Source organism: Rhamphochromis sp. 'chilingali', assembly GCF_963969265.1.
Source record: "Rhamphochromis sp. 'chilingali' genome assembly, chromosome: 11".
NCBI lineage: Eukaryota > Metazoa > Chordata > Actinopteri > Cichliformes > Cichlidae > Rhamphochromis > Rhamphochromis sp. 'chilingali'.
Window position 1 is genome coordinate 35950976 of NC_137938.1, and position 26684 is coordinate 35977659.

A 26684-nucleotide genomic window follows, 5' to 3' on the forward strand; every position below is an offset into this window, starting at 1 on the left:
AAAAGGGTAAATTTAACTAGGAAGGAATAAAATAAAATATAAAAATTAAAGTTAAAAATGAAATAACTGTACAACACAAATTAGAATGAAGGGTAAATTTAACTGGGAAAGAATAAGATAAAATATATAAATTAAAGTTAAAAAATAAAATAACTGTACAACAAAATACACAATACACAGTATAGAACTATATAAGAATGTATGAAGAAATATAAATATATATATACACAATAACAGCAGCAGTAGATTATCTGGTGACTGTTTATAAGTTTCCACTAGTGCCATCCTGGTGTTCTCGATGGGAGAGATTCTGCTCACTGTGCAGATATGAAAGGCTCATTATCAGCTTACAACAAAAAGAAGCTCACCAGTATTTTCAATTATGTTTAATGTGACAGCTGACATAATTGAAAATACTGCAGAATTATTATAACTATATTCCATTTCTGCTAATAGAATCCTAAATCTTACACACTGTCTTCTTTTAAAATGATCCAAGTGCCAGTCAGTCTACATCCATTAAGCCCATATTATCAAATTAAAAATGAAAATTAATTCACCCCACAATTGTAGAGTTTCCAGGTAGAAGCTTTGAAGCTCCCTCACATTGGACAGGAAGTTTCAGCTCTGAGGAGTCTGCTTGTCCCAGCCACTGAAAAGCATCAGTATAGCACGATGCTGGCTCACAGAGTTTTGCACGTTCGCTCATGCTTGTGCAGATTTTGTCTGGGAGATTTGGCTTCATCCATCATCGGAAAATGTCATAGATTGCTGCTACCCAGGACACTCAGAAGAGATCTCAAGAGTTTCACTTCATGGTAAAATGAATGAAGTTTTATTTTTTATTTTTTTATAAATTCACAAATGTGCCAGGAGGATTTCCAGGACTTATACATCGGGGAAACCAAACAACCTCTGGCGAAGCGGATGGCACAACACAGAAGAGCCACCTCGTCAGGCCAGGACTCTGCAGTCTATTTACGCCAGTGATGAGGATGTACACATCCTGGACAGGGAGGAACGCTGGTTTGAGCGTGGAGTCAAGGAGGCCATTTACGTGAAAAGGGAAAGACCATCTCTGAATCGAGGAGGGGCCTAAGGGTACATCTTTCGCCATCTTACAGTGCTGTGATTGCAGCCATTCCCCAACTCTCTGTGAATGATACTCATGGCCATTGATCAGTGGTCATTGATCAGTGGGTTTTGGTCAGTGGTTGTTGATCAATGGTCATGAGAATTTGCATAATTAAGATTAAGGAACTGACCTCCCAGCCCATTGTTCCTTCATTGGGCTGGTTTCAGTCATTATGCAAATGTACTGTTTATAAGATTGGGGACACCTGCAGTCAGCTGAGACTGAAGAAGTCACTTGGATGAGTGACGAAACGTTTCCCCCACAAAACGCTACGTCCAGATGAACAGAATCAACTTTTGGAGATTTACTTTCCTGGATGATTGAGAATGCATCAAGAAATTCACAAATACTTATGATTTCAGAGTGCATGGATCATTGCAGAATAGTTTGGCCAAATGAAACCAAAAACAAGCGAGGCCTCTGAAGCAATTATTGGCAAAGCAAGGTACATTAATTTATATAGCTCGATTCAAACACAACAATAATTTAAAGTGATTTACAAGAAGAATTAAAACAACTTATTTTCTTTTTAGAAAAGAAAATATATAGATTAAGAATAAGTAGAAAAAAAAGATCCATCCATTCTCTTTTGCTCCTTTGCAGTTAAACAACAAACAACAAACTGATCTGGATGATTTTACTTCAGAAATATTTTAAAGATTGCTAAAAGATTTAAAAAACTTGACTGTGGTATGGGTGATGAAATTATGCTAATTCAAAAGGATTAGGACATAGTTTTATCCCCAAAATAAACCAAATAGTGCTGAAAATGTTGATAACCTGTGAGTTTTGGATTGAGTTATTTCCTTAACTATGAATTTTTAAAAAAAAAACAGTCTGTCAGATAAATCTCTAGGTTAAAGAAAAACTGCTAATAGTAACTGTTAGTGTAGTTAGTCAAATGACCAGTAGTCGGTGCTATCACCGTCAAGTCAATATTTATTGACCGCCACTTGTAGGCGAAGAAGATAATGATGCCCCTGCTGCTTCTGTTGTTCAGCTAGCGGTAATAGACACGGCATCAGTGACATTAAGAATGTAACACTATCATTTTATATTTTTAATCACTAAAAAAAAGCTTTAATTGGTGTGTTAATTGTTGTTTTTTGGAGGGCGCATGCGCGCGGCTTATCGCTTCAGTGAGCCAGCGCATCCTCACATTTAACGCTAGCATCTCCCTCTAGCACAGCCTGTCAGTACAAGTCAGTTAAAGGAAACATGGATTTGGTCAAAAACAGAACTTTGCACCCACATCTCCGCGACGACGAGGCTCTGGTGGTGGAAAACGCCATCCGGCTGGCCATAGACTCTGTGATAAACGTTTTGTACGGCGTAAACAGCTCCAAGAATTACGAGTATGAGCGGATGGTGGCCGACAGGGACAAAGAGATCCAGCGCCTGGAGTGCAGACTGACAGAGATGGAGCACGAACTGCAGGTGCTGCGCCGGCAGGGATGCACTTGCGGGCTGTTCAAGAACGAGCACAGCCTCGGCAGGTCCCGGAGCTCCGGTGACCGGCAGAAGGGAGATCAGAGCGACTTTGATCCGGGATGCGTTGACACCGAGCTGACAGCGGAGCAGCAGGACTGTGAGACGAGTTTATCGTGTAAGTAAACACGAGCGTCACTTCTGGCTTTGCAGGTTTAGGCTGGTGACAAATTACAGCCTGTCAGCTGTTGCCTTGAGTCATCCCTTTGTTAGACCCACTACAGGCCACTAGTTCACAAGAAGATGAGAGTAATGTCTTTGACAATTCATAATTGCCTGTAAAGTCCTCGGGATCATTGACCCCGAAACGCTTCCAATCCCGACTGTCTGATTGGGATTTGAACCGAGAGAGGTTTTGTTGGAATTGCTCCATGAAGGAAAGTAGATGAGAATATTAAAATGAAGAAAAAGAAAACTGATCTTCCCAAAGGCCAATGGCCATGTCCTTTTACCCCTGCACTTCATTTGTCAGGGCAGGCTAGAAAAGAGCAGCTAGTGCATGCTGTGCAGATAAATCAATTAAAAAAATTAATCTACTCGACTCATTGCCACCCACCACCTTATTACAGAACATTTCTATAATTTCCTCTAAGATTTTGTCTGCTGTTGGGGACAGGAGTCTGTGACCTCTATGTCAAGCACCGGTTATGCAATCTATATGAGACTTGCTGTAATGTCAAGGGGCCATCCTGGGCTTTCTATTCATGCCATATTCATGGGGGTTAGATTTGCAGTCCATACTTGGGGTGGATGTAATTCTGGAGGTAGAGCAGGCAGTGTTATCGCTGTTAAGAGAGGGGGTGGAGGCTCCTCAAAGGCATGTCCTCCTCTCAGCTCTCATCTTCTCGCTCTCATGTCTGGTCCTCCTCCACCTCATCTCCTGAAGTATTATTCCACTTCACAGTTTTGAGTAAAACCATTTCTCACTGAGCCCTGAGATTTTTTTTAAATATATATAGAACATGAAAATCCATTGTAGTGAGTAATGATTTACGAATATCAGAAACTTGAGTGATTTTCTATAGAAGTCTTTTGGAGTATATCAGGGAAAAGGTGCCTGTTATTGTCATTTCAAGCTCTTGTTTTTAATGCTAAACTCTACTCACACTGAGTTGCATGTTTCATAATTTACATGAATCCATAGTTGTGTTATAAGCCCCCCAGTTCATCTTCTGTGTAAAAGAAGCTGTTGTAGCTCCTCCCTCTTTAAGGAGTACTGCCTTTTGATTGGTTGCATCTAGAAAACACAGTGTTTGAACGACTTGAGTACATGTGACTGTGGATATTATGGAAATATAACACACAAAATAAGCCTTTGTTTGTTTCCTTTCTTTACAGTGGGTTTTTTCACAAGACCCCCCTCACACGTTTCCTCCCACAGCCAGGAGTCAGCTCTTCCATCTTCCCCCAGCAGAATGGTCCTGGAGCACAGCTGCACCTCCCGCTCCTCCGAGGTTTCGGGTGTAACAGAGTCAGCCAGAAATATGCCGACATCTCCCAGCAGCCTCGTGGTCAAACAAGAGCCATGTGACGTCGACACGGTCTTAATCAAGTGGGAGATGAATGAACATCAGCAGAGCACGGGCAGTCCGTGTCAGGACAAAGAGAGTCTCAGTGTAAAAAGTAATGCACTCTGCATTTAATTTATTCACATTAATATTCTCAGCACTGGAAAAGCAAATCCTCTACTTCTCTTTGTTTTGCTGTTTGCACAAATGAGAAATATTATATAAATATAGGGCATTTTTTCCACCCGGTCCTGTCACATGGTGCCGTTGGGGGAAAATGACTCGTCTGTTTTAACAATGCTAAACTCGTCAGTATCACTGTCTTCTAACTGACCCATCAAACACTGAAGATCTAACATGGAAGTCTGGTTTTGGAATCTAGCAACAGAGAAGCTTGAAAATAAATACAGCCAAAGGAAAAAACACTGTAATTAAATACAGTCATAGTAAATATAATATCAACATTGGAGTGGTACGACTAAAAATATGTTCATCTCTAATGATCCATGTAGAAAAAATGGAGACCGGAGAAGGAAGGACGTTCAGGGAGAAACCACAGGCAGACCCGGGCGGAGCTGCAATGACTGAGGCAGAGCACATGAGGTGAGTTATATCAGAGAAACTAATGAGCTGATAATCCAGCGACGCCTCAGAGGGGATGCTAATACAGAAACATAATAATTATTTACTCGGGGACTTGATGATTTGTTGTATTTTTCTCTATAGTGTTGAAACCAAAGTGCTTGTTTTTGTCTAACTAGCAGTCAAAATGCAAAAGATTCAGTTGAATAAAAGAAAGAAAAGCAGCAGATTATTGATTCATCGTCACTGTGGGAGTGCAGACTGAAGTTCTCTACAACAGCAGCGTGCAGCCATCACCTTTAAACTCATCTGTTACTGAAAGTAACGCTGTCAAGGCTGTAAAGGTGGTTGTGAGAGTTGGGCACCTGTGATGCAATTGATTATAATTTAGTATCCTCTCATTTTGTTGAACTTATGAACTCATTATTATTATTATTATTATTCCACGTTTCTTATATCTGTTTCAAATGAACATCTCTGTAAGGATTTACTGGAGACAACCTTTTACTTCTTTATTAGGCTTTTATTGCGATACTTCCAGGAACGTGTTATGAAACCTCTGACTAACTTTATTTGAAGAGATATGGTGCATTAGATCATCTGTGGACCCTCTGACGACAACTTAAATGTTATTCTACCACAACAGAGAACAAATGAGTAAGAGAGCGAGAACTGGGGGAATATAGGGCAACCTCAGCAGTGCAGGAACTTAACACATACAGTGTGTTTCCTGTCTCAAAACGGGACTTAGTGGGATGATTACGCATGTAAGCACAGTTTCTCTGCGGGCTATGAGTCTGTGTTACCCTACTTAACCGAAGTCCGTGCCTCGTATCTTTTTTCTTTTTTTGGCTTTCAATTTTAAAAAATGTTTAAAGGTAATTCCTTGAGACACTGATACAGGACTACAGCTTGGAGGCTAACCAAGTAAACACAGAGCACAAGAATTCCCAGGGTGTTTTTCAGTTGATTAATTTATAATATCTATTAGTTTAGAAGAGTCTAACAGAAATAATTTTGGTGTAAAATCTTTTACCTCCTCAGGAACAAGAAGAAGAGCGTGCCAATGTCGGACCTGCCAGAGGAAGCTCAGAGACTGAAGAGGGCAGCCTGGAGAGCAGCTTCCAGACGATATTATGCTCGAAAGATAGCTCGCCAGCAGGCAAACCCATCACGATCCAGCCCCTTCCCCCACATCGCAAACTCTCAGTATTCACAGCCCAGCTCTTTTGTGGATAAGAGGAGGAGGACACTGATATCGGAGCTACCCGAAGAGTCTCAGACGCTGCAAAGGGAAGCTTGGAGAGCCGCATCCAGGAGGTACTACGCTAGAAAAATCGCTCGGCACCAGACGGAGACGACACAGTACAGAAACCTGCTGGAGAACATAAACCCATCTGGAGACACGCAGGGACCCAACAGGGAAGGACCTCACATGAACACTGGAGGAATAATGTGCAGCTGATAGACAGCAGTTTTACATTTTAGATGTTTCTGTTCAGCAGATTGGAGGGTCCCTTTTACCGCGGTGTGAAGAATAATGAAATCTGACTGTTTGTGTTTTGGTGGCTTTGAATTAATGATGGGAATTGTCTCAGGTCTGAATAACATGAACCTGGTGTTTCAAATGAGTCAGCTGTGCATTTCCTCAGTTCATGACCTCTTGATGATGTGTTAGGCAGCAGGATTCATCAGAATCCTAGTACTAGCAACATCGAACCTTCACATATCACACATTTCAAAAATATATCAAACAAAGAAATATTGGAAGAAATTGTCTTGATGTTCTTTAAAAATTATAAATTAATCCGGCTCCTGTCATCCTTCTGCATCCAGGAATTTTTGGTGGAGTCATGCAGTCTCAGACTGTTATTGAAGTTAACCTTCATGAGATCAACTCTACATTCTGATCTGTCTCCCTTCATGTCAGCAATATTTGCATGTACGAAACTCTTACTGGAAAAGAGCCTGAATAAATGTATCATGACTGAGGCAATATGCATAAATCCATGGCACTAACTAACATGGCAGAACAGCGCCCCTGGAGTGTAACATCTGTAACTACAGTGTGAGTGCATCAATTGTGGCTACAATTTTAGCTCAACATCTTTGATTTCAGTGTCGGGTAAAGAATTATTAGTTCAGACAATGCTGGTAAACTTTAAAGTGTATTTTTGGACATTGTCAAATATTAAAAACACGATTACAAAAACTGTCCCTTCCCTTTTCCCGTTGAAATGAACTCTCAGCAGTTTCTGGGTTACACTTTCAGTATTTGAAGCAGGCAAACAGGGTGAACACAGAAATGTTACATTTCTCATTTTGCAGTAAATGTGTACAATAAAACAAAGTGACAACGTTTCCATTTGTCTGTATTTATTTATTCTAGAATATTAAACACATCCGCAAACAATATCTGTCTGGAGTCCCAAAGTTTACAGCACACAGAGCTGCAGTAAAGCAGCTTGTTTAATCTAGAACATAAGAATGGTGACACTGTGCATGAATATATTTCGGTGTTCTGTAGTCGAGCCTCTGCCCCGGGGCTTCAATATTGTGGCTTTCAACGTGTCAACAAGGCGCTCCTCCTGCCCCCCAGCTAACAAAAACCAAAACAAGGTCTTGCAACAGAGGTTTGTCACCGCGGAGCGTAAATATTACGCACAGCTGATCTTGCACAAATGCGGTTACTAGAGTATAGTATATGGCTGCGTGTATTCATCACACAGTCTGAAATGTGAGCCGATTGACAGCTGCGGTGGCAACTGTTCACTGAGGACAGGCGTGCGTCCGGCTGCAGTTCCGCCTGCAGCTGCGGTGCTGAATAAAGGCTGTACTGGCTCACAGACGCGCTACTGTACGACCAGCACGCCCTGAGCGTCGATGCGGACCGTTTTCCCAGCAGATAACTGAAAGCTTTGTCGTTTCTAGTGAACAGTCGGCTTTTATCTCTATTTTTCCCACTTCACAGCGCGGGGAGGACAGGGATTCTCTTGTGTTGCTGCTGCCTGAGGCTGGATGTCTCAGTGAGGGGATGCGGGGTCTCTAACCCACTCGCGGCTTGCTCAGGTCTGGACATGCTGGGAGGCAAACGCCCATCATAACTGTGGCTGTGTGCTGCTCTAAAAAGCGACGCAAGGAACAGTCGGGTTAAATGAGGAACAAGTCTGTGCTTTAACGCTGTGTCGTGCTGGTCGCTGGCAGCAGGATTTGCATGAGGTTTATTTCGGGGGAAACAGCTTCAACCGTCGGCGCAGCAGGCTGATCCTCACACCAAAGAATTCACCGGATTTGGCTGCACGTTTTTTGTGCCTAAGGTTTCCATTTATTCTTATTTAAGGCCGCATGAAGGACCAAATCATAACTATACACGATTACTTTGGCGCACTGAATGGGAGCGCCTATAGCTCAGGCTTTTTGTCTGCTAGATAGCCCTTGTTGGTCAGACAGCTCATCTAAATTTAAAAACATGTTCTACGGTGCTGTTAGTAATAACAAATGTATTTTTCAATAAATTATGTATTTAAATAAGTTAGATTAAAAAAATATTGTCGACAGTGCCATTGCGCATTTTGGACCATCTTTCTGAATGCCCTTCACTTTTTTAGTAGACTTTAAATTGGACATTTTTAAAATGCAACTTTTAATTTGTATGTACATTTGGCAAATGTTGGTTATATTTAGGATTATATTTACCTTTTACGCTGGATACAATTTTCTTTTATACTCCTGTTGCCTCTTGAGAGCTCCCTGAGCATTTGGATACACCTGTGCACTTTTGGAGATGTCCATTTGGATTCGCGGCTCACTTTTGGTTTTGTTGGATTTTATTCACGTGAAAATAGTTTTCTTCGGATTCTTTTGATCTAGTCCATAAGAAAAGGGTCCGTTTTACCAATTAATCCCACCAATGGAGTCTGTGTAGCCTCTCAGAGATGCTCCATGACTTGGCAAACGCACGAAAAGCAGCAGCAAGTTCCTAAGAGTTCAGTTGCGCACTCACGGACAATCCCTCTTCAGTATTAACTGTATGACTACTGAATGGACCAAAATAAGTTGAAACCATAGGGGTAGAACAGTATATTTCTGAGGAGGGGGCTTTACCTTTTAATGCCATTTTTTAAATTATTTTTTAATGGGATATTGGAGGTCATGTTTATTTAGGGCCCAAATGGCCATTTTTAGATTTGGGGGACTTTCTGGGCTTTTTAGAAATGATTTTGTCAAATTTGTTCACCCCTACATGAGCTACAGACATGGAAGTGTCCTTTTTGCAGGGATTGCTGGGAAGAAGAAGGAGGCTGTCGAGGTTGGGACTTTGGAGAGGAAGGTATAGTTAGAGCCATTGTCTGAAAGGTAAGCAATCCTCTGTTCTGATGTGGCCAATGGTGCCTAATGTTGGCTGGAAGGCAAGTAGAGCCTCTATAGTTATTATTTAGACAGAGAAATTTAGGTTTTAAGATGTATTTTGGTGTTTTTACTGTATAATAGATCAGGGAGGGTCAGGGCATTATGGTGTGCAGTAACAAGGAAATATGGAGGGACTGCTAGGGGGAGCCAGAGCTGGGGCAAGAAGGCAGTGTGCCGGGCCTGTGCTGTTAGGAGAGGATGTTATTCTTGTAGAACTACTTACAAACACGGACGAGAACTCCGGATGGCCCTTCATTGTTGTATGTTTCTTATCAAAGTAGTTGTTTGGCTGTGTTGGCCATCAAGGGAGCACTTCCCCAGAGGAAAGCCCCACACAGGCTGAGCTCTGTGAAGGGAAAGTATCCTGTCATTTAACACGAATAAGTAGCACAAAAATAATCAGAATAAGCATTGAAAATGTAAGTGGCGTACATTAGGAATAATATTATTGGAGTTTATTGTGTAAATTTGTGCTAGCCTAGCATTGGTGACGTTATAGAAAACATTCAAGATGGCCTCTCCTCTGCTTGGAAACAGGTGAGAGCCGTTTGACATTTCCTGATTACGTCACAGAGCTGCTTTGGTTACAAGGTGTCGCCAAATGTTTCTTTAAAAGTAAAAATAAATAAATAAATACAATTATTATAATTGTTCCTTTGCTGGTTTCTGCTCAGACGCACATTAATGCAGAAGCTGAGTCACAACTACTGAATCACAGCTTTCTGTCAGCTCCTGAGAAGTGTGCAGCCTGCTGGCTGTAAGGGCCACGCTGCCACTCAGCACTGATTGGTTAACCCTTTCAGAAGGCTTTAACCTCAGGAGCTTTAGCTTCTCCACTTTGTTCACATTTAATTAGGAGTTTTATTAATTGTCCTAAACTTATATACTTAAATATGATTGAGTTTCTTCTTCAAATTACTACGAATATCTTAGAATGATGGAGACCACTTGCTAAGAAAAGGTCAAAGGTCAATATAAGATTAATTTCATTAACACAAAGGGTTAATTTAATGCCGCTAATAGAAGCACAGCAGTCGTGCTCTTTAATTGGTGCACAATTGACTGAGTTTGTTATTAATACAGCTCAGATTATACAAATGACTTCACATCAGAAACTGATCAGGAGGGCTAGCTCTGTGGTCGGCATGAAGCTGGACACTCTGGTGACAGTGGCAGAGAAAAGGACACTAAAAAAGCTGCTGGACATTATGAACAATGCTGGGCATCCTCTGCACACGGCCATAAACAACCAGAAGAGTCTGTTCAGTGACAGGTTGCTTCTCCCCAAGACAAGAACTAACAGACTTAAAAACTCCTTTGTCCCACACGCCATCAAACTGTTTAACTCCTCTCTGGAGGGGAGAGGGAGGGGAGACAGGAGGACAAAGGAGGGGGGAACAACTAAGCTGTAGTGCCTCTTCACCTCACTGTACAATACCTTTTGTGCAATACTTTTTGTAAATAGTCAACAGTGCAATAGACCTCAATACTTGAAATGTGCAATTCACTTGTATTTTTATTTTTTATTCCTATTTATTCTATTTATCCCCTTTGTATATTTTATTTATATTTGTTTCTGTATTTATATATGTGTGTGTGTGTGTGTGTGTGTGTATGTGTATATATATATATATATATATATATATATATATATATAAAAATAAATAACAATTCTGTAACTGTAACTTCGGTCGGTGCTGTGCTTTTTTTGGAAATCGAATTTCCCAGAGGAACCCACCCGAGGGATTAATAAAGTTCTATCTTATCTTATCTATTTTGCTGTAGTATTAAATAATCAAAGCTTTAAAACTGCAGTTAACCCTTTCATTACCTTCATTGCTTCGCGTAGCTTGTTGTATTATGTTGTGAAATGGGGCATCTTCTCCTCCAGATCACCTTCTGTGAAATTAAGGACACAGGTTGGAGACACAATACGACATCAGTGCAAATTTAGGAGGATTTAATTGCCATCAGATACCAAAAATGAAGCAGAATAGGCCTTTTATCAACGTCATGGTAGGAAAACAGAAAGTGGAGGGACATTTACTGACAGAAAAAATGTATTTCAGCCAAAAAATGAAAAAAACTAACCACTTAAAAATTGTAAATTCCTGAAAAAATGACATTTAAGAAAGTCTTATGAAGCTCTAAAATCATTCAACGTGATTTTCTAAGTGCAGGTTTCACAAGTACTTAGATTAATCAATCGTTTCCTGTTATTTTTGTTGATTACAAGCATTTAAACTGAACATTTAAAGTTATCCTAAAGCTAAAGGGTTAAAAGTGAGCGTCAGTGCTTTTAGTCCACAGTGGTGGTGCTGAAATCAGAAGGATGGTTGCTATGGGTGGTGTTTTTATTGTGGGCATATTACCGCCCCCCCCTGGTGGTCACGGGGATTTACAAAGACCGTGCAGTGAGTGTGGGGCCTGTTTCCACTCGCTCAGGCTTCTGGTCACCACAGCGCCGCTGATGTGATTAGCTATATTAGTTTGAGACGCCACGGCACCCAACAGGTCTTTTCTGACAATTGCAGGAAAATGAGAGGGCTGAGAGTGCAGTCTTTGTAGAAAACACCCACATATAGTTCTGTTAATAACAACTGGACGTCATCAGCTCTTCACAGCAGTCAGTTTAAACTTTAAACTTCCACAATCTTCCTCTGAACTGAAGACTGAAAGCACTTCCAGAGAAGCTGCTGTTACACAATGAACGGGTTTGTCAGCTCAGTCGGCCGTGCCATGTTTGTTTTTGTTCCTGTACTGTGGCTGAAGAGCGTCTCTGTCCCGCCCTGAAGCTACTCCGGCTGTCTCGGTGCGCGTCCTGTTTGCTTCTGAGGAGCTATCTGCTCGGGCCATAGAAACACAGAGAGAGCAGCCTGGTGCTGAATGCAGCTGAAAGAGAGAGAAGCTGTTAACTCCTTCACTGCTGAAAACTGTAGCCAGCGAGGGACAAAAATCTGTTTACTTCCTGGTTCAGAATCAGTGACATGAGACGTCTTTGTTGGATCCAAGCGTGCTGTCTGAATCTGTCTCTCTGTCTTTTGTTTCAGGAATCATCTTCATCAGGACCAGCATCCATATTTTCATTGTTCCAGTGTGAACTTGAAGAAAGGAAATTTGATGTAAGCTTCAGCAGCACCTTTGTGTCACTGTCGACACACAGCAGTCCTCTGTGACGTTGGAAACTCTGTGAAACTGCCATGAAATGCTTATTTTCTGTGGCTGTCACAGCACAGCGAGCGGCAGCTGTAAATAAATGCTGCTGTTACATCTGCTTTTCTATCAAACAGCTGAGACGTTAGACTTCTGCTACACCCAATTTGCCTGGTGAATCACAGCCAGGGGACATTTATTATTATTATTATTATTATTATTATTATTATTATTATTATTATTATTATGAATGAAGGATCCACACTAGGCTTCTATGACATAAATTATATTTCACTGCATTCTTTTGCACTTTAGCATCACTTAAATGTGTTTATACAGCATTATATTTAATTAGTGTACTACAAATTGTTGACGGGTCAACCAGCATAATATCACCAACCATGATCGGGACATTTGGTCTTTGCCTCACTGAAACAATAAGCTTTTTTCTTTATTAATATATTCATTAAATTTTACATGAATGCCATATATGGGAGCCTAAATATGTTTGTTTTATTAAAAGTAAAACTACTTAAAAAAATCCATCATAGTGGATATCAGTGAGAGCAGATATCCCTGCTCCACTCAGGTATGCAGCTTTGGTGATAATCACACAAGCACCACCCACTGGCTGTTGGTTTTGGTTGGGGACATAGCCGGTTAGACTGACTGTGAACTGAGGGAGCTACTCAAGATGAACACGAACCCTTTAGAACTGTGGATCATGCAAAGCTGCTCTGGTACAGGCTAAGGATAAGACTGAAGTTGGAAATGAGCAGAATAATGAAAACATAATTCCTTATGTTTGCCTTTTTTTGCATGTTCACCTTTTAGATCCATGGCTCTCTGACTCATAGCCAGAAACTTGTGCTAATAAAACAAGCACATTATGTCGATAACTTCCTCTCATGTCAGGCATATTGTAGTCAGTCTCATTATCAAGTGACACAAAGCCCACTGCAAACCAGGATCACTGGCCCTGAGAGGTTTGAAATCCTCTTCTTTAGCTAACTCAACAAAATAGATGGTGTTTTCTTATCTTTGTTTAAGAAAAATATTGAATGTACCAACTACAGATCAGGGAAATCTAAAGCACAAGAGTATATTTATGTCACAGTAAATTCAAAGACTGTAATAATCCAACTCTGAGGTCAAACATGTAATCTAATCTCTAACTGTCACAGATCACGTCCCACTTCTTGACTCTGACCTCAGCACCTGCACCTCAGCCATGATGGATGAGGAGATCATCGAGGAGAAGGCCAAGCTGAAGCAGGGTCTGGTCAAAGTGCTTCAGTGTGTGGCCACCATCTCTTCAGCTGCTGCTGTAGTTAACCCCATCTTTGGTGTTGCCGGTTCCCTGATCCGGGTGGTGCTGCACCACATCGATGATGAAGACATTCGTACTCTGAAGCGCGAGTTTGCGTCAGTCAACCGAGGGCTGGACCAGCTCTCCCAGCTGAACCGCAGCACGCTTGTGCAGATCAAGAAGGAAACGCTGGACGGCCAGTACAATCAGGTTGAAGAGAACCTGAAGCACCAGTTCAGAAAGTTCATGGAGATGGTGGAGGCGCGGCCGCAGCACCGCGAGCGCAAGAAAGACGACTTTGAGGAGAGTTACGCCAACGATCTGGGTGACCAGAACCTGCACACGCTGTACGACGGCGTGGTGGGGAAACGCAAGCTGTTCAGTAGACCCATCCTGGAGGTCTACTTGAAATACTCCCAAGGCGATCGCCAGACAATGGAGCGACTGTGCACGCGCCTCACCTACCTGTTCTGCATCGGGCTCATCGCCCTCATGGGGTACGCGGCCGTCATCGGAGACGACGAGGAGGGCCTGAGCGAGGAGTGGGCTGAGAAGATGGAGCACGTACAGGAGAAAATGCAGGAAGCTCTTAGCAGGTGCAAGTGAAGAACCGTGAAGAGTCGTCGTCTCTGCTTCATCAGTGCTTTTCTTCAGTTTTCGGACTCGCCGGTCCACATTCCTTCTTTCATTTTCTCTCCCAATGACAACGTCTCCCTTCACTGCTTTAAAAGCCTGGTGATTGCTGCACATGTGAGCTGTGTGTGAGACGTGAGCATGGCCCGTTTCCTGCTGCTTTGACATCGACTGGCTGATTCTTCAACTTAAAAAAAATGTTACTGCAGTGGTTTCAGCTCATGGCAAGAAAAGATATGTTAATCATCCATGGGTTCAGTATGCTGCGCTAAAGAAATTGCACACACATAATTATACAAAAAAACATTAAAAAGTACATTTTTTTTCGTTCCAGGGCATCAAATACTCCCGTTCTCAGTTGCTCACACAAGGTGTGCAGGACTTTGCCAGATAGAAGACTTTAGTTCATGTCCTTCATTGGACATTTTTGCTTGCTGATTAATTTGCACTTGGCTTAGTTTAAGCAGAGTCCCTGTGGTTATTTATCTGGGACCAGTCTAACCTGATTTTAAAAAAAAAAAAACACAAAACACTTTTAAAAAGTTTAACAACTTGACGCCAAAATAAGAAAAAGCTTTAAAAAGCTTTCCCTCCATTGAAGTTGCACATATGTCTCTGAAATTTCTGTTCAGGATTCTTTGAGCACCACAATCTTAGTTTGGTATCAAATACAGCCCCCTACCCAGTGTGTTTAAATGTGACACTAAAGTGTCCTTTACAAGTATCTGCATGTGACGTGTTGACAGTGAGTGCGCCGCCTTGTTATAGCTTTAACCAGTGCTCGTTCACATCTGCTCTGTCTCTGGGAGAGTCTGGTGGCTTTACGGGAAAATGAACAGAAGCATTTGAAACCTTTGGAATGAGAGCTGACTGTCAATGCATCAGCTCCATATTTAAACGTAATCTATTGCAGAGCTTCCCACAGCTTTACATGCAGTCTATTCCAGCCAAATGCAGTTTGTGAAAATATATTACACTACAAGAAAATCAGTGTGACGGCAGGAGAAACCAGCCTTCAGATGAAAGAGTTCAACTAGAACTAGAGACAAGCATCTCAAAGCCTCATATCTATGAATCTAATAACCGACTACTGTGATATAATCCTTTATTGAATATAATCAATCGTGTCATCTTAAGCAAATTATCAAAATCTGTGCCACAAATGTGTTTTACTTGTTCTTACGTTAAATTTATTTTACACTAAAGTGATGCTGCTGTGCTGAGTTCTTTATTTTCTTTCCTAAGTGCAGAAAATATTTGAAACATTAAGACACTACAGATTTTTCATGCAGCACTACAGCTGCCAATAACGAGCACTTCACTGGAGCAAGAAGCACTGAATATGTCATTATTTACCATTTATGAGGTCAAATTAAGCAATGGCTGCAGTTCAGTTTCCCCAACCTGTAATACACACCTGTGGTATTTGAGTTTCTAACAGAGCTCTCGTTCTGTGCAGCTGTGCCACTCTTTTCTATTTAATGTGCACTACAGCTTTTTAGCGATGCAGGAAATGCACCAAGTATGTAAGGAGATATCAGAGGGTTTCTTTGGTGGGAGGTTTTTAACATCTGTTGAGCCGTCATTTTCTTTAAGGCCATCCTGAGCAACTATGTATCATTTTTAGCGTTTTGTGTCCTTTCCTGTCTGAACAACAGTGCCTGAATGTCCCGTTTTTTTTGTATTTTTTATTAAGGGGTTTGTTTTAATGCAGTCTTCATGTTTTGAACAATTTCTCTTATTTTTCTAGAAAACTGGTGATGCCAAGAGTATCAGATGGTTGGTGGGTTTACTGCATTAGAACACAACGTCAGTTGTCACAGTGTTTGTTGGAAAAGTTATCCAGTAACACCTCAGTTAAAATTATTTTTTTAGTATATATATATATATATATATATAGCCATACTTTTCTCCTACTTTTTAAACACACAGACTCTGTTACAGACTGGTTTATGGTTCTGTTGCAGTGTGCCGCCATCTTGTTACAACACTATATGCTACGTAAATATAGTTAAAATTCTGTTGATATTTTGGGAGATCATATGGCCCTCTTTTTGGTATGCCCTGTATGTGAACATGTTGCCTTTTTAGTTCTGCAAATTTGATGCCTGATTGTATATGCACCATAAATAAACAATCAATAATACTGACTTGGCATATTGAATTATTTAACAGCATTAAGAATCGATCGGTGTGTTTGTGATTAAGAAAAAGTCTATTTTCTTATGTTAAAAAGCTCCTGCCACTATGAAAGTGTGCATGTATTCGCACATACAGGTGACCAGACTTCCCTTTATTTGTGGGACGCATCATGTTTTTGTTAATGCTCATCTGTTATCCTACATTTTGATTTGATCTAACAGTCTCTTTTCTGAGTTAACACTGCTGTGAAAAAAGCAGGTATGACTGACACGATCAGGTTAATCTGTCGCCCTCTACAGCCAAAGGGAGAAGATTACAGGTCACCGCAGTGTCACAGGTTTTGCAGTTTACAGCAGAACATGATGGAAACTGTCAGTGCGCCCCAGGGCGGCTGTGGCTACACTGTAGCTTGCCATCACCAGTGTGTGAATGTGTGTGTGAATGGGTGGATGATTGTGTATAGTGTAAAGCGCTTTGGGCTCCTTAGGACCAAGTAAAGCGCTATACAAATACAGACCATTTCTGGACTAGAAACCTACTTATAACTGAATTAACCTATTTTCTGATATTCGTGGATGGAACAGCAGATTTGCTGTATAAGATGCTCCTCTTTGTGCTGATTATATTTACTTGGAAGGTTGGCAAAGTTAGTCTTTTTGAGTCTCTGTTAGATGTAAATGGCCTGTATTTATATAGCGCTTTACTAGTCCCTAAGGACCCCAAAGCGCTTTACATATCCAGTCATCCACCCATTCACACACTGGTGATGGCAGCTACATTGTAGCCACAGCCACCCTGGGGCGCACTGACAGAGGTGAGGCTGCCGGACACTGGCGCCACCGGGCCCTCTGACCACCACCAGTAGGCAACGGGTGAAGTGTCTTGCCCAAGGACACAACGACCGAGACTGTCCAAGCCGGGGCTCGAACCGGCAACCTTCCGATTGCAAGGCAAACTCCCAACTCTTGAGCCACGATCGCCCACAAGATGTAGGAGGACTTAGCTGGCCTGCACAGAGCCCTGACCTTTTACCCAGTACTAGTCATCAGTACCAGATGTGATTTACTTTCTACAACAAGGTTCTGCAATCTGATGGAAAGCACTTCCAAAGTAGAAAAGGTTTGGAATTTATTTCAAGAATTTTTTTTCAGCAGATTTGGGACGATTTTAGTTATTTATTTATTTCTTTTACTTTTTTGTAGTCTAAAAATGCTGAACGAACCAAAGAACTGGTTTAGATGTGTAATAAATGTGGCATTTAAAATGTATAAACTAAGAAAATGTGTTGTGGGAACACAAATGTAATAAATTGAATGCCATAAAAAGAATGTTTTTGGTCCCAAAAATTAGATTTTAGATATATTGTTAAAGATATACAAAGATGTAACTCATTGCTCAGTTACATTAAGGTGTGTAGTGCACAAAACTAAATAAAAAAGATCAAAACTGAAAATAAAACGCTCTTTAGTAATGTATCTGTGACATGAATTATTGTTTTGTTCCAGTTTCTTTCTTTTTTTTCATTTTAGTGAATATTTTACTCTTTAATAATGCTGACATTTTTTTTAAATGTATTTAACATTTTTTGAGTTTTTGTTATTTTGTCCAAATACATAAAGTCAAAACCATCCATCAGTCATCATCATCTCCTTACACAACGTGTAAATTTCCCCGAAAACAAGTTATACCTCGTTTAATTTTAGCTATGAATAAGAACTTTGTTATTACGGTTCCTCTGTGCAGCAGGCGTAAGCTGAAGTGCAGTTTACTCATTTGTACGCAAGAGGGCGTTAGTACTTCACTTGTGTCATCATTACACCTGTTTTCTCGGCGCTCCTTCAGGGTCCACGGAGTCATATCTGTGTATCAAAGCTGTCAGCCTAATAAAAGCTGTTTCCATTTTTCGAGGCCAAATAACTCTGCTGGAAAACCTGAAATTAATTTACAAACTAGTGAAAAAAAAATCGCTTCAGGTGAGGTAAGCAGGGCGCATCGCCGAGCTTAAGTCCCTCTGGTATGGCCCTCATGCATTATTATCCAGATGAACAGGTTTGACTCACAGCTCAGTGTTGGGGGATCAAAACAGGAAAATGCGCATTACGGGCATTTGCAGTGCGGATTACTGAGACACAAAGATTTTGAGGCGCTTACCTGCGCTGCAGATTAATGAGTGCTTGTGAACCACCGACGCACATCCTCCGTCATGTGATGGAGCTTTTTCTTCTCCCCTCTTCGTGATACGAGGTCCTTTCGAAGAATCTAAAGAAAATTTGTATTATTTGAAAACTGTAAGAGCTCTCCGTCACATAGCGAGTATGAATCCGTACATATGATGTTTTAGCCTCGGCGCTCAGGGCGCGTCGTGTGCGCACTGAAAAGGCGGGGGTGTGAGGTTTAATTTAATCTCAGCCTCATGAGAATGATGAAAAATGACAACATATGGTCTTTAGTTTATAAGAGATGTTTCACGGATGTATATAAATTTATGGCAAATCTGAACAGAAAATGATGACATAGTGATGCGCAGTAGTTCTAAAAATATACAGTGGGTAGTTGTCAGATTCCCCTCCCTGATTATTTAAAATATCCTTTACCGTGATGACATTTTCACAGCAGTATCAAAGCTCTTAAAGGCTCTGAGCATTGGGGTTTCTAAACCTGCAGAAGGTCAAATAAATGCGTTAATGATCCGAAAACGCGGTTGAGGTGAAAAGGAAAATCAGTGCATCGTATTCAGACGCTAAAGAGACAAAAGACAACAGTTTTTCGATCGTCTTACCTCAACTTCTGGATCATTTTCACAGCGGCTGAGGCATAAAATGGTGAAATATCTGCGACAAGTGTGCACGAACGCTGCCCCAGAACAAGAAGAAGAAGAAACGCCCACTAGAAAAGCAGTTTGATTAATTTCCATTCTGTTGAAGAAGTTAAACCTTCCAGTCATTGTGACCTGACTGAAAAGAAAATGGACCCACCACACATTTCACCCTGCGCAGTTTTGCGCTTTCCTCCTCCTCCTCTCTCTCTTTCCATCTATCTCTCCTTCTCGCGCGCTCTCTCCCCCTTTGCAGGCATTCAATGCGCATCTCCGCTCTCAGTCCGGTTTTGGACCCTTCTCAGCAGTGCATGAGAGAACCGTGGGAATTTTCTCAAACTTGAAGGGGGAAACGTGTCTGCAGCTGTTGGAGCTTATCAGCCGCGAAGGAGCAGTAGAAGCATTTCATTCAGGTACAGAAAAAACACTGTTACTATAAGAATGTCATGAATGTTTATCTTCCTCCCTCATCAGAAGGGTTAACATGCTCCAAGGTGTGTCCGATCCTCTGAGGGGATTTGCGCGTAAAAAGATCCACGTTGCGCATTTCTTTTGAGCGCGCATGGCAGATAGAAATGGTTCAGTTCGGGCACATGGAATTCCCATCCTTAGAATATTTACTTAAACCTTGTTGTTCATAGTTGGTATCTTATTGCGCTCATGTTTGTCTTTATTAATACAACAAATTACGAGGCCTTTTAAAATGTAAACAAAATGAATGATGATTTGTTGCAGGTTGTCGGTGACGCAGATTCGAGTTCAGACACAAATATCGTCTGAACTGGGATTGCACAGTAATTTATACATGTCAGACTGAAAGATGAAAGCGGGTTTTTAAACATCTGCGAATCTAAAATGAGTCAGAGCCAAGGGCATCTTCTCATCCAGGCCCCCATTTTGTTCACATGACATCATCATCTACATCCTTTTGGATGCGTAAAATGAAATGTAATCCAAGGACATAATGGTGCCCATCAGAGCAGGATTAAGACGCAATGTGACCAAAAAACAAAAAAAAACAAACAAACACCAAATCATGCTCTAAAAATACTGAATTTCATCTTGAACTCAGATTTCTCTCCTCCACTTGTGAAAGAAAGAGTCTTTGACATAAGATTAAATAATAATAATAATTCAGTGACATATTGTTAAAATAACAAGCATTCAGCAATGTCATTTGACTTGTTTGTCAGAAAATGTGTATTTATAGCATATTTACAAAATAAATATAGAGAGTTGGCTTTAATATATTTAGAAAAAAGGTCCTTACCAGTATGAAGCAACGCAGTATTAAACTGTAGAGCATTACTGCTCTTAAATTCAGTGTACACACTACAATTACTAATCAGGTAAAGTTAAAGCTTTTATTTGAAAGCAACACCAGTGTCCTTCATTTTCACACACATGCAGTTCAGTTGAGCTTTGTTCCTTCAGCATCTGTTGTCTTAATATTATATGCAGATACAGAAGCGACTTTCAAAGTAAGGACCAGGGACCCCCAGGGGTCTGCAACAAATTGCTAACAAATCTGGAAATTGATTTTCTATAAATAATATGCCAACAAAACAAACTTAATGTGTCAAATAGTGTGTTCCGACCAACACAAAGCTTCACTTTGCATTGGACCATTTTGCACTCCATAATTATTCTCATCTAACAGCCAGTGGGGGAACCATCGCCTTTAAAAGTACAGCCAACAGCTGGAACAGTAACATTTCCAGAAGTTAGAAATGTTCTATACTCTTCTGTAAGCTACCTCACTTTTCTGCTCTCTTTATAAAAAGGGAAGTTGGATCATATTTCTATTTTTAATTCTTGGTAAATCCAGGTTATGAAAAAATTGCAGCTGACACGAGGTCAAAACAGTCTGAAGAGAATTATTTGCTGAAGCGGGATTTTTTTCATCTAAGCAAGCTGTTCAACAACTTTTGGTCTGAACAGTTACATTTATTTTTATTTATATAGTGCCATATCACAACATATGTAAACATGTGAGCAGAGTGCAAAATGTAGAATCCCACGCGTGCTTGGATTTTTCCATCCTTTCTCCCTTGGCCCTTTCTCTCTTCCAAAGGACTCATTGCACAACAAAAGGAACTTTTCATTCACAGTGTGGGAATTTTTCAGAAAACTAACAAAAAAACTGGAAAAGTATTTTCATGGTGCAGAGATTTATATTCAGACCATACTCCATCTAATCTTTGACTACTGCACTACCAGTTAAATAATCTGAGAGACACTTTACGGTTTCATGGTAAAGTCTGAGAAATGACCACTTTCTCCTCATCCTAATTAAGATCATAGATGGAAAGATATTATGAGATAATTTTTTGTATGATTATGATAACAGCATAAAGAATCACCGCTTAATTTCTAAGTTTCTATCTATGTTTGACATATTTTGCTTCTCTGTATCCCAGAACATGACTAATCCACTGGAGAAGGTTGTGGCCCAGAAGAAGGAGGCCATTGAGGCAGTGATGGATATGTTTCAGAGGGGGGCCGAGGTGCTGGCCAGTGCTGTGGGTGAGCTCTTTCCTCTTTGCGAGGCTGCTGCTCCTGTCCTGCGTCTGGCCTTAGATAATGTTCAGAGCAAAGAGGTCTTCTATGTCAAAGAACAGTTCCTGACAGTAAAGAACAAACTCGATGTGCTCTCGAGTCAGCTGGAAGACATAGACTGCGAGCTCAAGAAGGGAAGACTGGACTCCCAGTACTTCTCTGTTGAGGAGAACATTCGGAACCAGTTTAGGAAGTATATGGATATACTGGAAGCAAAAGAGCAGTTTAGGGAGGTGAAGAAGAGACTTTTTTTGGAGCACTTTGCCAAAACTAGAGGAGAGAAGAACCTGCTTGTGCTCTGTGATGCTCTCATGGGGACTAACTGCTTTGGAGAGCCCATTTTAGATGTGGTAGAAAGGTAAATTCTTCTATTTTGTCACATTTATGCTTCTGGATTTACAAATCCCCACTGCACATTTCTGTGGATGTCAGATGAAAGTATGATGAAACTGCTCTTCTGTGTTGTAGGTATGTGGCACGGAACCGCCGCCTTCTGGAAGATTTCTGTGTTCGGATGAAGGAGCTTCTCTGCTTGGGTCTGATTGCTCTTCTGGGTCACTGTGCCTTAACACAGGGCCAAGAAGAAGAGCAGGAAAAAATCCAAGAGTGGAGCAGCAAAATTGAAGAAGTTGAATCCAGGATGAAGTCAGCCATTGAGTCTTGCATTGCTGCTTTCCCAGAACAAGCAAAATTAGACACCGAACGCCTCCTGAAGGAAAACCACGAAGAGAATCTTCAGGATTCAACTCAGCAGCTTTTAGAGTTCTTGGTGAAAAAGTACGACTGGGTCAGCTGGTCAGTGCGGCTGATCAACCATTCAAGCAGCACCTATCGAAACTGGCGAGCAGGGGAGCATTTTCACCATGTGGCAGGGCAGAACTGGTTCGAAGTGCTCCAGGTGAACAACATCAACCTGGTGGTGTCCTACAGCACCAAACCGCAGCCTGTGCCCCACGACTGTATCAGGCAGGTGATGGAGGGTCAGGGGAAGAAGGGAAATGCCCCAGCTGTGGTGGAGGTGTTGGAGAAGCAGCTGTGCGGGTTTGTTGTTCATGCAGTCAGTCGTCACAAGGAGTCCGCGGCTGCGTGGAGCTTTCCGGAAGACTGTCATTACTGGGAGAGGCACAAGAATGTGGCTGTGTGTGTGCACTCAGAGTAAAGCTGCTAGATAATCCAGGTTTTAAGATTTTAAGGCAGAAAGGTTTATCCGAATGAAGACACTTAACATTTTTGTTGCTGAAGGAAAAATTGATGATACTCGGCATTGATCGTCAGATAATTTATATTAACACCAATCACACAAACGAAGCATTTTCAGGTATTAAGCCCAGACCTAATGCATTAGTCGTGTGGGGAGATTTACTCATATTCTTGCTGATTATTTCCAGTCGATCTACACATTAAAGAATACGTTTAAGGGGTGAATAGATAAAAAAATGAAGTTGAAAATATTACAAAGCACTTTTGTTGGCAAATAATTATGTTGCTTCTATGCAAACTGAAACGTGCCAGCGTCTCTGACTGAAACTACATTTAATACAACAATTCTTTTAGTTTCAGCTGTAGGGTTTGTTTGTAGTGACAGCGGACTGAATCAAACTGACACTGTTGCACTTATTTTTAACATTCATTTTGTGACTGGAAGGTTTAATAAATGTGAAAGATTTCAGAATGCAGCTTATGTTTTAAAATCTTCCTTTTTTAGTCTAGAGGTGTTTTTTTCTGAATGAGTTATGCCATAGTTTTACAGTAAAGCCCTTTTGAGAACAGAATTGATTTGACACTCCTACATTAGAGCTACACATGACTGGATCAGTGCTCTGCGTACGCCATCACCCAAACCGACACGTTAGAATCAATATTGGAAAACATCCGATCAATGCAGCTCGTTCAGAAAACTTGGTTTCACGTTTTAATGTTTTGTTAAAATAATATAACCACAAATGCACTTGCAGAGCTGCGCGAGCTCTTAGATACTCTCGGATATTTTCTACATAAACGTAGTTATAGCTCTTTAAAATCACTTGCATATTACAAACTGTATTGCTACATGTCTATCCATAATGCTAACAGTTTACTTCAAAAGCATTTTACCTCAGCTGCATGCAGTAATAACACCGTCTCCCTTGAGAAACGGCTTCTCTACCTACTTACAGCTTTCAGGAGATGGTTTTGCTGAGGCTGCATCTACAGCTCTCTGCTCCCTTTTTGTCCGTGCTCAGCAGGCTGGCCTACATAACCCTGACAGGGAGCGGGGAGGTTACTTTTTCAGGCGTGAAAAACAAGAGGCTCGGAGGTTGGAAACACGACAATGTGCCTTGTGTTCTAAACACAGTGAAAGCCCTCGATGTCGAACCAGACGCGCACTGCCGTCCAGTGCTCTGCCTAAAAATAATAACACGAGTTAACTGCTTCACATAGATCTTTATGTTTTATGCATCATTTCACCTATCTCAGTGCAATTTACTTCATCTGTTAGGTATTCTTCCTGACATTAAATATTCAGTTGTTTTGTCTGAAATTTAAAAATCAACCAAAGATTTTCCCAGGAAATTTTTATGAACTCAGTTTTTTTTTTTAATCCACAGCATTTAGATAAAAACTATTGCTTGCTTAAACCGCATCTGCTTTGTTACTCATACCAAAACATCTTAACCCTCTCAAGGCAGACGTTGCCGATTTGTAACAGTTAAAAACTAACAACCTGATTGCCCCACACACATATTTTATGAGTGTATTTTACTCAGAAGTACCACTGCAGGACTTGGTTGTGCATTAGCAACAAAAAGTTTAATTTGAGCCTGAGAGGGTTAACAAAATTAGTGGATAATGAATGGCTAGCATGTCTTTTTATGCTTTATGATAATTAATGAGTCAAAACAAAAAGCAAATGGATGTGTAAACACGTGTAATCTAATATCTGTCTCCTTTTTCTTGTATAAATGTGATTTATGTAGCACTGTTAGTGCCTGTGCCCATTAAACCAAATCAGTGCACCCTCAGCAACACTGACTCTGGCTAATTTAATTGATATTTACACATAAGTCAGCATTTCCTGACTGCAGCTCTGCTTTGATAGTCCATGAATAACCTTTGGCTGAGCTAATATCCTGCAGACGAGCAGCAAAGTGCTTGACTTAGCAGGATGGTATCAGTCATAATGCTCAGAGTAGGTGCAGCACGGGTGGAGATGCCCTTCATGTCATATCTCAGTGGATCTGCAGGGTCTTTAGCTGCTCGGCTTGTGTGTCGTAAATCAAGCCTGTCAGAATCCATCAAGCGCTGTTCCTAAGACCCAGTGCAGTGCAGCAGGAAGTAGACTGTGTTCAAAGGAAAACAATTGATAATTCAGCTGATCAAATTTATGTATATAAAAAAACCTAATTAAAAAATTACGCATAGAAAAGCCTAATTAAAACTATTTCAGAGACTGTTAGGGTGCAGACTGTGGGGGAGGAAACATCAGACAAAATCAGAACTAAAATCAAATCAAAAATAAGTCAAGTTTCTCCCCTCAACAAAAAAATAAAATTAAAATTAAAAAAAGTAAAAGTAGAGACAGACGAGGACTCCAATGAGACCTATGTAAGAGGATTCAATTCTGTGATGAGTGTTTTTCCCAACATCAGGGCTTCATGAAGTCAACATGAAGAAACTTATTCATTTATTAAGTTGAATTGTATAGAAATTGATAATTAATTGATCATAGTGTGCAATGTGTGTTGCACTTCAGATTTACTATTTTTTTGGTTATTCTAATAACAACAGCCACATTCCTTATTTTGTTCATATGTCTAAGACCGGTAGATGAGGTCTAGGCTGGATGCTGTGATCATATTCCACTGGTGGAAATCCTGATTGGATGCAAGAGTAAAAGAGCTTGACCAGTCTTCTCCAAAGCTTTGAACATTTCTCAAATTAATTAGTAAACCAGCACTTTATTTGTCCTAAAACAAAAAAGTAATCTGACACATAATCTATCATTACATTTCTAATTGGCATTTTAGGAAAGAAGATTAAGAGGTTTTAATAAGCAGTTTATTAAAGTTGAACAGTTTCCCTCAGTTTCCCCCTGTTTGAACCCTGGATGCTACCCTAAAGAAAACCGTCTCGAGACTGTAGCTTCATATTTACCCTGCAGCAGTGGTATGTGTATTTCTGAACACTGGAAAGTGTAGCACTAGCATTCAGTCTTTAACCTCGTAGAACCTGGCCTCCACATATGGGGACATCACATTTTGGATTGTCTCGACCATAATACCAAATTTTTCTCTTTCAAATGAGCCATATTGCTGAAAGGGGCACAATTGTTGTTTCTCATTAAAGAGTTTTGCACATCTTTACTCAGTTGTGCCAAATAACAAAGAGAAATTAAAAATGCATGCCATTAAAGAGTTCAGGTCTTAGGGGGTTAAGCTAAGATGTTAAGCTTGGCAGTGGAATCGACTTAATTTTTCAACTTTAAGTAAAACAAACAAACAGAAAAAACAGGTTTTAGATTGGGATTGTTTCTTGTTGGGCACATCTTGTACCTGTAACTGGTCTAAGATCTGCAGTCGTCATTTAATATGGATGAGAACTCAACTATAAATAGCCTTAAACCACAAACGTCTTCACTCTAAATCAAAATGCTGGAGAACAAAAACAAAACAAAGGAAAACATATCACAGACTTCCCCGTGATGCTAAACACTCCACCTGCTACCTCGCTGGCACAAAGCCTTTTTTGTCATTACAAATCCCAGACAGGTGACTAACTGTTTTACCACCTTTGATCTGGCGCTGAAAAAACAGAAAATGTGGAGCAGACGGGCGGATGGGTGTGCCAGACAACAGTGCAGCCCTCAAACACTCACAGACACAGAACCAGTCTCTGTGTGCAGACCACTGAAACGACAACACACAATAAAACAAACAACAAGCTTGCTAACGTTACACCTGTGTCTGCTGA

At 40.7% G+C, this 26684-nt stretch overlaps 2 protein-coding genes and 1 long non-coding RNA gene across 6 annotated transcripts; 2 read left to right on the plus strand and 1 right to left on the minus strand.

Annotated features, from left to right (window-relative positions):
* The first annotated feature begins 2075 nt into the window (after positions 1-2075).
* rpz (rapunzel) lies at positions 2076-16364 on the plus strand. 4 transcript variants are annotated; one of them, XR_013973485.1, is made up of 6 exons: positions 2077-2741; positions 3962-4246; positions 4644-4734; positions 5758-8030; positions 8991-9069; positions 12174-12245. XR_013973485.1 is itself a non-coding variant. In XM_080897129.1 (4 exons), exons 1-3 carry the CDS (start codon positions 2354-2356, stop codon positions 4713-4715), a joined length of 744 nt encoding a protein of 247 aa, XP_080753255.1. In that variant the 5' UTR covers positions 2076-2353; the 3' UTR covers positions 4716-4734; positions 5758-5784. The 4 variants fall into 4 exon arrangements, 2 of the variants coding, with proteins under 2 accessions (XP_080753255.1, XP_080753256.1); XR_013973484.1 differs by having other exon boundaries at positions 5758-9069; XM_080897129.1 differs by lacking the exons at positions 8991-9069; positions 12174-12245 and having other exon boundaries at positions 2076-2741; positions 3962-4245; positions 5758-5784.
* On the minus strand, positions 9076-19277 carry LOC308406240. Its single transcript, XR_013973486.1, has 4 exons — positions 19140-19277; positions 18512-18619; positions 10955-11022; positions 9076-9469 (listed from the first exon to the last, which is right to left on the minus strand). It is a non-coding gene; the product is annotated as an uncharacterized lncRNA (long non-coding RNA).
* Positions 19278-19448: 171 nt separating this feature from the next.
* LOC308406239 (protein rapunzel-like) lies at positions 19449-24700 on the plus strand. Its single transcript, XM_080897132.1, has 3 exons — positions 19449-19588; positions 21596-22092; positions 22203-24700. Exons 2-3 carry the CDS (start codon positions 21599-21601, stop codon positions 22891-22893), a joined length of 1185 nt encoding a protein of 394 aa, XP_080753258.1. The 5' UTR covers positions 19449-19588; positions 21596-21598; the 3' UTR covers positions 22894-24700.
* Positions 24701-26684: the final 1984 nt, after the last annotated feature.

Coding starts and splice junctions, on each gene's coding strand:
- LOC308406239 (XM_080897132.1), top strand. CDS start 21,599: ATGACTAATCCACTGGAGAAGGTTGTGGCCCAGAAGAAGGAGGCCATT. Junction 22,093..22,202: donor ATTTTAGATGTGGTAGAAAG/GTAAATTCTTCT, acceptor TCTGTGTTGTAG/GTATGTGGCACGGAACCGCC.
- rpz (XM_080897129.1), top strand. CDS start 2,354: ATGGATTTGGTCAAAAACAGAACTTTGCACCCACATCTCCGCGACGAC. Junction 2,742..3,961: donor CTGTGAGACGAGTTTATCGT/GTAAGTAAACAC, acceptor CTTTCTTTACAG/TGGGTTTTTTCACAAGACCC. Junction 4,246..4,643: donor AAGAGAGTCTCAGTGTAAAA/AGTAATGCACTC, acceptor TGATCCATGTAG/AAAAAATGGAGACCGGAGAA.